The 13,867-nt window shown below is 43.4% G+C and overlaps 1 protein-coding gene across 1 annotated transcript; it reads left to right on the top strand.

Annotated features, from left to right (window-relative positions):
• The first annotated feature begins 204 nt into the window (after positions 1-204).
• On the top strand, positions 205-8,310 carry SFRP2 (secreted frizzled related protein 2). The gene is made up of 3 exons (XM_025873948.2): positions 205-1,167; positions 3,575-3,655; positions 7,745-8,310. The coding sequence occupies exons 1-3, from the start codon at positions 669-671 to the stop codon at positions 8,047-8,049; spliced, it is 885 nt and encodes a 294-aa protein (XP_025729733.1). The 5' UTR covers positions 205-668; the 3' UTR covers positions 8,050-8,310.
• The last annotated feature ends 5,557 nt before the right edge of the window (positions 8,311-13,867 follow it).

The following is a 13,867-nucleotide window of genomic DNA, read 5'->3' as shown; positions in this document are numbered from 1 at the left end:
TCGAAGCAGAAACTTCAGGCCGGGGTCAAACAAACCCCGACCTGGGCCTCGCAGGGGGCGGAGCGCGTTCCCGCCGGGACCTGGTGGCGAGGCCGCCTATCGCGTCCGCTGCCGTTACCCCATCTCCTGCAGCCCGCGCTCCGCACGCCCACCGTGGCGCGCAGCTGCCAGGCTTGTCTGTTTGTATGTTTGCCGTTTGAAGCAATCCTGGAGCACACGATCAGCAGCATCTGAAGGGGGTGGGGGCAGAATTTCCTTCCAGGGAGCGCGTGAGGGGCATTCTCAACGGAAAACCAGACCAAAAGAGTAGTGACCAACCCTCCTCGGATTACTCTCCACTGGCTCCTCCCTTTCTCCCCCCACCTCCAGATTTGCATAAAAAAGGCCAAGAAAACTCTGGCTGGGCCCCAGCAGCGGCTCACTCTGCTCCCCCGGGTCGGAGCCCCCCGGAGCTGAGCTCGGGCTTGCCGCGCGAAGCGGAGCGGACCGCGTCTCTCCCGCGCAGTCCTCCCCGCGCCCGGCGTCTCGGCGCTCCCGTCCCCTGGCCGCCGGTTTTCCAGGCCCCCGAGCCGTGCCGAGCAGAGCAAGCCGGCCGGGACGAGCTCAGCCCCGTCTGCCTCCCGCTTCCCCGGCTCCGCTCTCCGCCCCGCGAGGGTCGCGCGCCCACGATGCCGCAGGGCCCTGGCTCGCTGCTGCTGCTCGTCCTCGCCTCGCACTGCTGCTTGGGCTCGGCGCGTGGGCTCTTCTTCGGCCAGCCCGACTTCTCCTACAAGCGCAGCAACTGCAAGCCCATCCCGGCCAACCTGCAGCTGTGCCACGGCATAGAGTACCAGAACATGCGTCTGCCCAACCTGCTGGGCCACGAGACCATGAAGGAGGTGCTGGAGCAGGCGGGCGCCTGGATCCCGCTGGTCATGAAGCAGTGCCACCCCGACACCAAGAAGTTCCTGTGCTCGCTCTTCGCCCCTGTCTGCCTCGATGACCTGGACGAAACCATTCAGCCATGCCACTCTCTCTGCGTGCAGGTGAAGGACCGCTGCGCTCCAGTCATGTCCGCCTTCGGCTTCCCCTGGCCGGACATGCTCGAGTGCGACCGTTTCCCCCAGGACAACGACCTCTGCATACCTCTCGCTAGCAGCGACCACCTTCTGCCTGCCACCGAGGAAGGTAAGCCTTTCCCCGTATCGCCACCCCCCACCTCTGTCCCCACTTCCCCGCCCACACCCAGTTCCGCTGAAGGCTTTCTGGGGGGAATCTCGCGGCCCACACCCCACATCCCGATGTGCCCCCGCCACGGGTGCCAGTTCCAGGTGGGGCAGACGCGCTTCTTGCCCTCGTGTGTCATCGTGACAAATTTGAGACACCACACACACACCCTCATTCCCTTGCGAGTTATACCAATTGCTTTCTTAGAGACAGTTAAAAGAAAAAACGAAGAACCGAAAGGCGTTTTTTCCGTAGAGATATACAGTTATTTTTAAAGATGTTAAGCCCTGGGGCCACAATTCTGAGAGTGTTGTAAGTGGTCCTGGGTGGAGTTGGTAGTGAGCACCCTGGCCAGGGGCTCCTCGCCCAGCCTCATGCAACACCTTCTTACCACCGGGCAGGATTCTAGGCACAGAAACATTCCCATACAGGCAGGATAGCCAAAACGCACAGATAGTCTTTTAAGGTATTTTTGTTGTTGTTGTTCCTTGCCGACCTAGGTTTTGGAAATAAAAGCCGGACTGGCTCTGAGCATGTTGAAAATTGAGCACTGGTTGCACTGTTTGGGTATCTAAGGAAGGGGGCATAAAGGGAATCTCCAGGAATCATTTTTCTATCACTAATCAGCTTATATCTTAGGAATGGTTTTAATTAACTGGAGAAAATCGTGCAAAAGAGAGTTTCCCAGGTTTTTAGAAAACAGAGGGGGAGGTCCTGTGCAAAAACCTTCAAAGCAATGAAAACCTCATGGGTTCTTGATACTCTTCCTGAAAGAAAAACATACACAATGTGTCTGAGCTGATTCAGGTCCCCCTGACATGGAAAGAGAGCTTCCTGATCCCTTGCAGGGCTCCAGCAGCCTCTCTCCTTCAATCTTTAATTGTTTTCCTATAGCCATCCTCGGTTAAAGAAAATGCACAGTTGTTTAGCAATCTTTCCTGGCAGGCACCTCGAGTTTGCAATCATCTTATTGGTTAGATTTCTAATTTATTGCAAATGTTTGGCATATTTCAAACATTTGTCCAACATATACCACAGACCAACCAATACAGGTTAGTAACATTTTATATACATTCCTAGAGCTCCTAATTGGAAATGTTTTCATTTTGTTTGAGTAAGAGGAATTAAGGACAGTTTTATGTGTGTTACTTTTGTTTTTATTTCTTTCCACCATCAGCACCAATATTATAAACTACATTTCTCCAAATGACCATTTTCCCCCTTCAAAATAAAAGTTTATGGTCTTCAAAATATGCCCTGCAATTTTTCTAATTTGATACATATCTCTTACATCTTGAGTCACAAAGTTTTTTTCTGTAAAAATTCAATTTCTTGTTAATGAAAATCAAATTTTACCTAAATTTTAGACCTAGCTTTAGCACATTTATAAATGCAAGAAAGGGAATAGTGTGTTTTCTTTTTTCCCCCCAAATCAGACTCTTTTAGAAGAGCTTTTAGTAGGCTCTCCGATCCTTGTGCTAGCGCATATTCCCGCATTTGGTCAGACCCCCATAGACAGTTTGCTTCAATTATGATTCACTTCAGAAAAAGCTTTGGGTTTTTTGTTTGGCTGATTGTTTTTTTGATTTGGGATTTGGGGGGGGTTGGGGGGCTGTTTGTTTTTGAGAGTTTGAAATGGGCAAAGAGGAGCAAGAAGAACCTGACCAGGGAGGAAGATAACAATGAAATAAAAGCAGCTTGACTCAGCCACACACTTGACAGAAAGCACACGGGTGATACAGAACCAGTGAGAGCAGGCTACTGTAGTTGCTGAGGTGTGTTTCCAAAGAGGGAAGAGCCCCTAGGTAACCCCTATAAGCACTAGCCACCTCTCCCTGTCCAGACTTGAAAATATCATGAAGGGACCTCCCAGAGACACAACTCTTCTGAAGAGTCCAGCAGAAACTGAGCTGCACTGGTGTCCTGCAGCCGAAAAAGACAACCTTGTGGCCATATTTTGTGGTAACCGATTTTCCAAAACCGCTTGAGGTTCTTCTGGGGCGTTCTCTTCAGAGAGGCTTTGGGAGCAACTTTTTCAGAGACAGAATTTGTCTGGGAGTGGGGGAGGAAGAGGTAAAAAACGAAAACCCTCTGTACACTTTGCCCACAACATTCTTTGCGGGGCGGGGCGGGGGGGGGTTGATTCCTCATTTATTAAACACAACTATAGGCATTCTTGTTTTACCCATCAAAAAACAGGAGTCATGGAAGACTTTCTTAGGAATGAGTAGTCCTTTTCAAAGGAGGCAGAGGCTGGGGTCTTACCGTGCAATTGCTACTCTTGTCTGGATAAGCCCCTTTGAGTTGTTTACAAACGCCACCTGCTGTTTCCCTCGTAAGCAAATTTACTAATTTTTCACATTTCTAGCTCCAAAGGTATGTGAAGCCTGCAAAAATAAAAATGAGGATGACAACGACATAATGGAAACTCTTTGTAAAAATGATTTCGGTAAGTAATATACCTCCACCAACAAAAGATTTCACATTCAGAAGTTTTATTTACTAGTAAAACTTAAAGGAATAAAGATGTTACTGGATAAGACTTGGGTAAAATAAAAAAAAATAAAAAAAAAAAGACGGGTAAAATACCATCATAACTCATCTTTCCCAAAGTCCTCTAACTTGTTCTATCACAGTTGCCTCTCTATTTAACTGTCTTGCCCTGAGTTCTATCTTTTTAGGTGAGATTCATTGTTCTGCTAAGCAATAATCAAATAATGAGAATTACTCAAATTAGGAACTTTCGATGGCACATTTTTTCATTTCACTTTGGCTTTTCTTGCCAGTAAGCATAGTTTTGGGCCATGTTCTCTTTCAGTCACTTGATATGAGTACCAGGAATAGAAACATGTAAATACTAGCCCCAGCAAAACAGATTCAAGGCATTCAGTTAGCCAAAAATAAAAATTTACTCCAGCATCAAATATTTTTACCTTATTCATAGCCCATAACACTTTGCTCCTTTGCATTCCATCACTAGTGACTATGTGACTAGTGACTACATCCAAGGTACTGGTTAATAATTTGGGGGGAGGAGTTCCTTAAAATTTAAAAAGAAGAAGAAACACAGTTTAGGAATTTATATTGGCAAAATACATGAAAGGTGCCATGATGACATAGTGCTTGGGGACAATAATGTGTGTGATTTGTTAACCAGGTTCATAGTGTGTAGGTCACTACCCTTAACAGAGTATTTAAAAGGAAAGAGGAATGGAGACTGTCCACACAGAGCTTCATCAGCACCTCTCCACTGTCTTGAGGGCCCCAAGGTGAGGGCAGGAGCCCAGCTAGACACAGAATCAATGCTAACTTTGGAGTCAGGAGTGGCCATGAACTTCACCCAGACATTCACTGGGACATTCTTGTCTTCATCCCATTCCAAGAGTAGGCACATTTTGATGTTTTTGAGAGGCTGGTATCCTTTAAAAGTATTCAGGCAGAAGGATGAACTTACTGGTAAGCAGATATGGTTCCTGTTCTATCCAACAATAATGCGGTCTGACAGATCTGTATTAACATTTCTGCGTACTCAACAAAGTCCTTGAAACTGAGAGAAATCACTTGCGCACTCACTGCTGGGGGCTGCCTTCCCACTCTCTCCTTACAACTTACCATCCCAGCAATATCAGACCTGATCATGTCCCTGAAACTCTGGAAACAATCCAATCACTGTTCCTTACAACCCTGGGTCTCTTCCAGAAGTGTCCTGGGTTTAGCTTTAGCTGATCCTAGAACAACCATAGCTTTAGAAAAAACTTCACACTGCCAAGGAAGGGCAAAAGAAAGGAGGCAATCCTAAGTCCTAACCAATCTACCCCCTCGGGAAGAACCACAAATGGGATGATAGTGTTTCGGATGTCTGTATTTAAACATATACAACTGTAAGGAGTAGAGAAGGCCAGGCATGCTGCTAGCAGCAATCTCAGATCTCCAGAGCCTTACCAAAACACATTTCTGCGCTTCCATGCCACAAGGTTTGATTAAGGGGAAAATAGAAAAATATAATTTTAATAAAACGTACATTAAAATGTATATAAAATATCATTTTCTTCTGGTAGCTTATGTCCTTTGCACTAGATTTAATCCAGATCTCTCTCCTGACTTTCCATGAAAAAGTTGGTTATATCATGGGGCTCTAAAATGATTGAAATTAGGGCACATGCGTGTGCACACACACACACACACACACACACACACAAATACTTGCTTTATGGCTTCCCTTACAAAAGACCCACTTCCTAAGGATGTTCTATCAAGACCTAGGCCCCCAAAAAATGTGTGTGTGTGTGTGTGTGTGTGTGTGTGTGTGTGTGTGTGTGTGTATCCTACTGTTCTCTCTCCTTAGAGGAGAAAGCCTTTCAAAACAACATGGATATCATCACATTTAAGGTATCACACACTCAGATTACCTCACAGCTATGTTTTCTATTTCCCCACATTCATTTCTGTCCCAAAAGGGATAATGAACCTGAATTGCAGGAAGTGCATCATATACTCCTGGTTTAGAAGCAGTATTCTATATTGCCTCTATACTTTGGAAGGTAATGGAAGGGTAGAAATCTAATTTACTTAAGTCATCCACGAAAGCATCACCCTCTTTCCCCACTACACTCCTGAAGTGCAGGGGAAATGTAGGTCCCCTTAGTGCAATGGTAAAAGTACCAGTGCAGAAAGAATAGCCCAGTGCTGCCTGCCTATGCGTCGAACCTGCTGTTGGATCAGGTAGTACCATTACCCCTGACTCCGACCACTTCCTGCACCCCCACTCACATCTTCCAGGGCGGGAGAAGTTATTTGAGGGCTTTGATTCCTTACATTTGGCCCCAGCTGAAAATCCAGGGAGGAAATGCCTGCTGTTTTCGCATGGTGAGCTTTTGCAAAGTTGATTATTTTACAGCAAGAAAAAGATAAGTAATAAATCTTCCTCCTGGTGAAAAGTAATGGTTTTCTGATGTGTGGAGCTCATGAATGTTTAATTTGACCAGGTGCTCCATCACAAATGTTCTATCTGTGTAACATATAATCACTTCTCCCACCGTGTAACCTTCCCACCCCAGGCCTGATGCAGAGACGTCAGGAACATGTGACATTTCCACGTGACTTATTCCATGACTTAAGTCCCATAAACCCTGAGAACTCAGTACTACAGTTTAGATGCACATCAGACAAAACAATGGTTGGCCAAATCACAGCATCCTTGATTTATCTGGTTGAGCTTCATTCATTTCCTGGTTGGCTGGAACAGCCATGGTTAGTCAAATTCCCTTTCTGAGATAGAGAGAGAGATCTGCAAAGCAGTTATACACACACACACACACACAAACCCTCTTCCTCTACGACTAATTTAAATAATGCATTAAACTCCATCAAGTCAGGAAGTGCCATTCACACATCATCTATACAGAACACTTGTCATTAAGAGTCTTAGGCTACATTACAATTGGGCATGTTCATGTCCCAAACAGGACCAGAAATTTAAGAGACCACAATAGTGTTAGAGGAGGAGATTTGGGGACCAGCGTTCTGACAACCTGACTTAGCCAGGACACAACCTAACTGGGTGACCTCACGTAAGTCACTAACTTCTCTGGATTTCAAATTCTTTGTCTATCAACAAGAGATTTCAACCGAATGATCCTTTCCAGCCTTAAAATTCTACCCTTTCCCTGCCTTCATGGAGTCTTGAAATTTAATTCCAGCACGTATGTTTGTAGGGTTTTCTTTCCCAAAGCAGACTGTTCATGACTGTAAAATGTGTCTTTTATAGTGAACCACTTAACTTTTGGTCTTAGCATTCTAGTGAGTCTACATATCCATTTTGGAAACGGTACATATATGATCTATAAATGCCTTGGCCTTGGACAGGCAAATGATAGCAGATGAGAATGAGATCTTCAGAAAAACACTTTTACAGCTAAACACGTTGTGCTCTTAGAGTCTTGGATATTTTTTCTCCTAGTTGCTTTACCAAATCAAATGCAGCTGCTGTAAGATCAATTCTCCTTCCCTGTAGTCTGTTCTTTAGAAAACAGTGATTGGGTGATATAATTTCCTTACAGGTTTGTCCAAAAACCTCTCCAACGTAATAAATTGAGTTTAAAGTTTATGGCCACAGAAGGATCATGTTTCACCTAAGAGTCAGGCATTTCTTTTCATGCTGAAGTTTCCAATAGGGGAAGTCATTTGTTGAGGAGAGCACAAACCACATGCAACCTATGTACAAACGCAAGAAGAACACAAGGGCGGTGAGAAGAAAAAGTTAACTGAGCCCCACAAAGAGATTTTTTGAAAGGATGGCTGATTTGAAATAAAGTGCCTGGCAAGCCCCTTGAGGCTTTAGAAATGAAGCCACCTGCTGCCCCCAGCTCCCAACACCCCCCCCCCCACCTGCAGCCCCCGACAGTCTCATTAGCTGCAGGAAGCTCTTCTTCCCACCCCCCAGGCCAATCACACAAATGAAATGGGGTGAGGAAAGTTCCCACTCTACACCGTATTCCCTTCTTACAACTGGTGATTCTGTCCCCTCTTGTCTTCGTAGCACTGAAAATAAAAGTGAAGGAGATAACCTACATCAACAGAGATACCAAAATCATCCTGGAGACCAAGAGCAAGACCATTTACAAGCTGAATGGTGTGTCTGAAAGGGACCTGAAGAAATCAGTGCTGTGGCTCAAAGACAGCCTGCAGTGCACCTGCGAAGAGATGAATGACATCAATGCGCCCTATCTGGTCATGGGACAGAAACTGGGTGGGGAGCTGGTGATCACCTCCGTGAAGCGGTGGCAGAAGGGGCAGAGAGAGTTCAAGCGCATCTCCCGCAGCATCCGCAAGCTGCAGTGCTAGTCGGCCCCCCAGGCCACTCCAGGGCCAGGCGGACCATTTCCGCTCTGGGTCCTCAGCTCTCATTTCCCAAGCACAGGCCCTGCGGCTCCAGCCGCCAGCCTGGAGCAGCTTCCCTTGCCTTTTGCACGTCTGCACCCCCAGCATCTCCTGACTTATAGGGCCTTAGGAGGCCTCAGGCACGAATAGCTGTTTTCACATACAGGAAAAACCCACCCAGATCTTGTAGAGATGTTCAAACTAATAAAATCATGAATATTTTTATGAAGTTTTTAAAATAGCTCACTTTAGTTTTGAATAGGTACAACTGTGACTTGGGTCTGATCGTTTTGTTTTTCTGTTTGGTTTGGGTCAACTGACTTTCACTTTCAGCTGAGGTTGCTGTAACGTGCAAATGGCTTCATTTTCTTACCTGGCCCAAACTTTTGTGGGTCACAAACCTCGTTGAGATAAAGCTGGCTGTTATCTCGACATCTCTCCGCTCCAGCCTGAGACTCAGAGCCTAAGTCTTATAATAATTCACCTGTCATTTTACACCCTCCTTGGGGACTTACCACAGTAGCATGTACTGCATTTCTGGGTAGAGTACTTCCATTTATCAAAAGCACATTAACCATCATAGCATGAGTTCTTCGAATAAAGGGCAAAACAGATTCTATAATTGACCTGAGTACTTTAAGCTTTGTTTAAAACATTTTTTTACTTAATTTTGCAAATTAAACCATTGTAGCTTACCTGTAATATACATAGTAGTTGACCTTTAAAAGTTGTAAAAATATTGCTTTAACCAACACTGTAAATATTTCAGATAAACATTATATTCTTGTATATAAACTTTACATCCTGTTTTACCTACTGCCTGTCTTCTGTCTTTTCTTCTTAGTGGAAGGAAGTGGGAAGGCCATGTACGGAGAGTGGTTGCCTGCCCTGTCCTGAGCTCCAGCCCTCCCACGGTTTGAAGGGTCCGTTTAAGTGACTCAGGAAAGTGTCCCCCGCACCCCCACCCCCACTGCACACCACCTGGCTGCTGCCTTGTGCCTCGCATCTCCTACACATTTTACCACTGCAGACCCTGCGGGGAGGCAGAGATTGGCAGGCTTTGCAAAGGACTTCCCTGCTTTTGTCTCCTCTCAGCAGTTCAGCTGCAGCTACTCGGGGGCACTACTCTAAACCTAAGGTTCATGAGCCTTACAGTTGTGCTTTTCGTCTCCTGAGATTTTTGTAATGAACAGAACCATTGCAAGAATGTTAGTTCCTTCTCCACTTAAACTCTAACCCTTAGATACAGAGTCCTGATTTGAAGGATATTTGCTGGAAGGCAGGGGGGAGTAAAGGGACAGTGAAAAACTGACATCAGGGTGAGAAGGGGACAGACAGACCTCCAACCATAAAATGTCCATTCAAATGCTTCATTGTTTTATGTGGGAACCTCCATAGAAATTCTATTAAGTGCATGTGGACACTAAGGCTCAGAGGGGCTAGAAAGACAGCTCCTAAGAGGCAGAGCCAGGGCTGAAACTCAGGCCTTTCAGACAACAAATTCTGTCTTCTAGTCCACCTAGGACTGGAGTATAGAAACATGATGGCACTCACCTATTTAGCAAATACTTATTGGGAATCTGCTACGTGCCTTGTCCTGTTCTAAGCGCTGGGGATACATACATGAATCCTTGTTCTTATGGAGCTTATATGAGGGAGTGAAACAAAATAATCACAATTACAACTATATATTTATAACTTATCAGTTATATGTATATATGTATATACTCACAGGTAATATGTGAGAGCAACAGAGTGTCCCCATCAAATCTGAAAATTTTCCTGGCATTCATGTGAAGCCTTTATCTGATAGCATTTTATTGATCTACTTTAAAAGTTTCCTGAACATACATCCATGACCTCTCTACAATACTTCAAAGTCTTCTGGCACCAAAAGTCAATATTGCCCACTACCGGGGCTATAGGATTCCGACAATCCTTTCCATTTTCCTCTGAGTTGCTACTTGACTGCTTCTCATCTGATTCCACAAACTCAAGATAGACCCCCTTCCGACAAGGCACCTCTGGACTAGACTAGAAGAGAGATGCTCATGGATCAAGGCTAACATTCATTTTAAGCATTTCGAACAAGAGACCAGGGACCCTGTAAAAGGCAAAAAAGAGAAAAAGAAAAAAAAAAAAAAAAAGAAAGGAGATAGTAAACCAAGGAATTAGGAATGAGAAGGGGGAAATATGTACAATGCATCAAAAACTAATGGAAAGCTGTAATCTGGAAGACACTGATGTATCTGAATGCTCCCTCTCCAGTCAAGTCAAAAGTCCCTTCCCATCTACTGGGAAGAAGAAGCCTCAGCTCTGAAGAGCAAGTGAATGCCAGACACGGCCTCTTCAGTCATATTTTGAGGAGCCAGCAGCACAGGCATCACTCCAATGTCTGCCTCCTGCCGTCATGCCTCTCTATGGATTTTCCAATACCTGTTTCCCATCTTGGATGCAGCTATGAGCCAATGAGACATGCTCGGGCAGGGCAGGTAGGTTTTTGTTTGATTTTTCATTCTGTTTGGCATGATGGCTCAAATATGTATGAAATATATATTTATTATTATTGAAATAATCATGTTGTATTCTTAATTACTTTTCCAACTATCAGATTTCTTTTACAGGCAGATGAAAACATGAATGTCCGTCCATTATTGGAAGAAGAGAGCAGGTAATCAGAAGACACTGGATTTCTGCATTTCCTAAGATGATCCATGATCTGTTAATAAACTGCTAAAAGGCTGCAAGTAGGGGATCGGCTGAAACAGAAAAGTCAAAATATCTGAAAACTACGTATCTACTATGCATGTAATTCCTCTTCCCTTTCCTAAATAACTTGAGAAATGATTTGTTGTACAAGAGCAAATCTATAAAACTTTTTTGAGCAGCATTTCCTAAGTGCATGAAGAATAAAGGTTCTATCCACATGCACACATCGGTGTACTGAAATTCATAGGGTTAAAAAGAATCTATGTTATCTAATAGCACCCTCCGTTCCTCATTGTCTGATCTCTCATCCAATGACAATTTGACCGGATTTTTTACCTTTCAACTCTTGTTTACTATCAGGTGTTCAATGTTCTTGATGAGGGAAGAGGGTCACCTTGAAAAACAAATGCAGACATATGTATCCCTCAGGCAGTTACTACCTCTGGATTATGATTGTGATTTTTGCCAATGAAGCACACCGTAAACTAATTCATTAACTCATCAAAGATTTACTGAGCACCAACTATTGCCATGAATTTATTCATTCAATAATATATTGAATGCTTTCCTACATGTAGGCACTGTTCTATGTAGTGGATACAAAGTGATTCTCCTCCTTCAGCTTATATTTTGAATTAGGAATTGTATTAGGCACTGGAGATAAGATGGATCCTGCCCAAAGGGAACTAACAATTCAGTCAGGGGAAAAGCCATGTAAACAAATAATTCTAATACTTCTGTGTTAAGAGGGAGATGTATACATGCCCAGGGATGGCACAGAGGAGAGAGTAGTTAACTCAATACAAAATAGAACATTTGGTTCAGGTTGAGCTTAGGATCAGGGCAAAGATGCTTTCAAGTGAGCTGCACCAGAGTATCTTCTATTAAGACACTGTCTAAAAAATTCAGTATTTATAATCAGTTTTACGTACTGACCAATCAATTATGGTATTGTGCAATTATCGTGCTGAAGGTATTATTCTAGATACTACCAATAAACCTAGCATAAGATCCATTACTTTTATAATCCATAAAATTCCCAAATTCTCAATTACAAAACAATGGATCAACATCCAGGTCAGAAACAAATAGCAATTCAACATAATAAAATACTTTTAAAAGCAGCCCATCACTATCCAGAGAGTGATGCAGATAGGTGGGTGCTAAAAAAATTTCGATTACTAAAGATAGCAGTTAATACAAACGGTGCTAGAAGAACAAATCAAAGGACTCAAATGCCACAAGATGTCCCAATACAGAGTAATAATATAATTTATTGGGGTGCCTGGGTGGCTCAGTTGGTTAAAGTGACTGACTCTTGGTTTTGGCTCAGGTCATGATCTCAGGGTTCTGCGATCCAGCCCTGCATTAGCTCCAGGCTCAGTGGGAAGTCTGTTTCCCCTCTCTCTCCCTCTGCCCCCCCAACTCATGTGCCTTTTTTCTTTCTCTCTCTCTCTCAAATAGATAAATAAATCTTCTTTAAAAAAATAATCATTTATTTAACAATCCAGGCATTCTGCTATGCTATGAAATAAGCAAAACACTAGAACTCAGTAACTGGGTCCTCAGTAGAAACACACCTAAAAACCTATGCATTTACTCATGCATAGTATGTGCTCTCATGTGCACCTACACACAAATGTAGCTCTGGCAGAAAATCTTCTAAAACTGCATAATTTAAGGGATATCAAACAAACCACTTAGCCAACTAGAAACTACACTACAAGTGGAAAACACTGGGGTAGCTTTTGAAATTCAGAGAGACTTAGGCAATTTGATTCTTTCTGCAAACCTGAGACTATTCAACTCTAAATAAAGAATTACTACTCTATAAACTATGCCTAAGCTCAATACACTATCATCTCCTGTCCATCCTCAATTTTGAAATATAATTCTCAGAGCTTGTTTCTGTGTAAGGAAATATCCACAGCAGGAAAGAGCACCAGTCTACAGCCAGTCCTAGTCCTATCCCCTACATAACCCTCTACTGCATCAGCTCCCCATGCTCTTCAGGTTCTTGAGCACAGTGGGTTGCTCTAGCTGGTGTGGGTGATCAGAGCCTGGGGGGTAGCAGCTCAGACAGACAGGAGGAAGAGATAGAGCCATAAATACTATCTACTCCTTTCTTTTTTTTTTTTTTCTACCTCCAAGGAAGGACTCAAGCACCTCCAAGCTGCCCTCTTCTCACTAGCCTTCTCTAACAGCATCAGGCTTCCAATCTGCACAATCCTAGGGCTGAGAATTCATTCAATTATTCAACAATCTTACACTGAGCAACCTACTGTGTGCCAGGTGCTGTCTTAGGTGCTGAGGTTCCACTGATGACGAACACACTATGAGCACTCTGAAGAAGCTCACAGTCTAATGTGACACATATACATGTGACAGACAGCACTAAGTGAGACCCAAATTTCTCCAGACCTTCCTGGACATAGTCTTTCTGAGCCCTATGTGTTCTTCAGGGTACAAATAAGTTCACATTAAAATAATAGTAAAAATCAAAATGTCCAAGCCCAGAAAGTTTAACTGGAAAATTCCACCAAACATTTAAAGAATTGACACCAGTTTTATACAACTCCTTCCAGAAAATAGAAGAGGGGATGCTTCGCAACTCATTTTATGAGGCTAGTATTGTCCTACACCAAAACTAGACCAAAAAAAAAGCATGAAAAAAGAAAACTATAGACCAATATTTCTCTTGAACTTAGATACAACAAAATACTCACAAATCAAATCCAACAATGTATTAAAAGAATAATACACCACAACCATGTTGGATTTCTTCAAGGTATGCAAGATTGGAAAGACATACCATGTTCATAGATTGGAAGACTCAACATTGTAAAGATGTTAATTCTCCTCAAATTGATCTACAGGTTTAATGGAATTTTTATTTCAAAATCTCAGCAAGCTTCTTTGTAAACACTGTCAACATTATTCTAAAATCTATATTGAATGGTAAAGGCTCTAAGAGAGCCAGAATAATTTTGAAAAAGAATAAAGTGGGAGAAATCATCCTCCCAATGTTAAGGCTTACTGTTATACTATAGTAATCAAGACTGTGTGGTGGTGG

The sequence above is a fragment of the Callorhinus ursinus genome, unplaced genomic scaffold (assembly GCF_003265705.2).
Source record: "Callorhinus ursinus isolate GAN/ISIS: 27379988/994484 unplaced genomic scaffold, GSC_fseal_2.0 scaffold4, whole genome shotgun sequence".
NCBI classification, from domain to species: Eukaryota; Metazoa; Chordata; class Mammalia; order Carnivora; family Otariidae; genus Callorhinus; species Callorhinus ursinus.
Note: the sequence above shows the minus strand (reverse complement) of the source record. Positions and strands in the feature narration are given on the sequence as shown.

Bases quoted from the DNA above. Each gene is read 5' to 3' on its own strand.
- SFRP2 (XM_025873948.2), top strand. From the start codon at position 669: ATGCCGCAGGGCCCTGGCTCGCTGCTGCTGCTCGTCCTCGCCTCGCAC. The intron at 1,168-3,574 runs GTAAGCCTTTCC...TCACATTTCTAG, and splicing joins TCTGCCTGCCACCGAGGAAG to CTCCAAAGGTATGTGAAGCC. The intron at 3,656-7,744 runs GTAAGTAATATA...TTGTCTTCGTAG, and splicing joins TCTTTGTAAAAATGATTTCG to CACTGAAAATAAAAGTGAAG.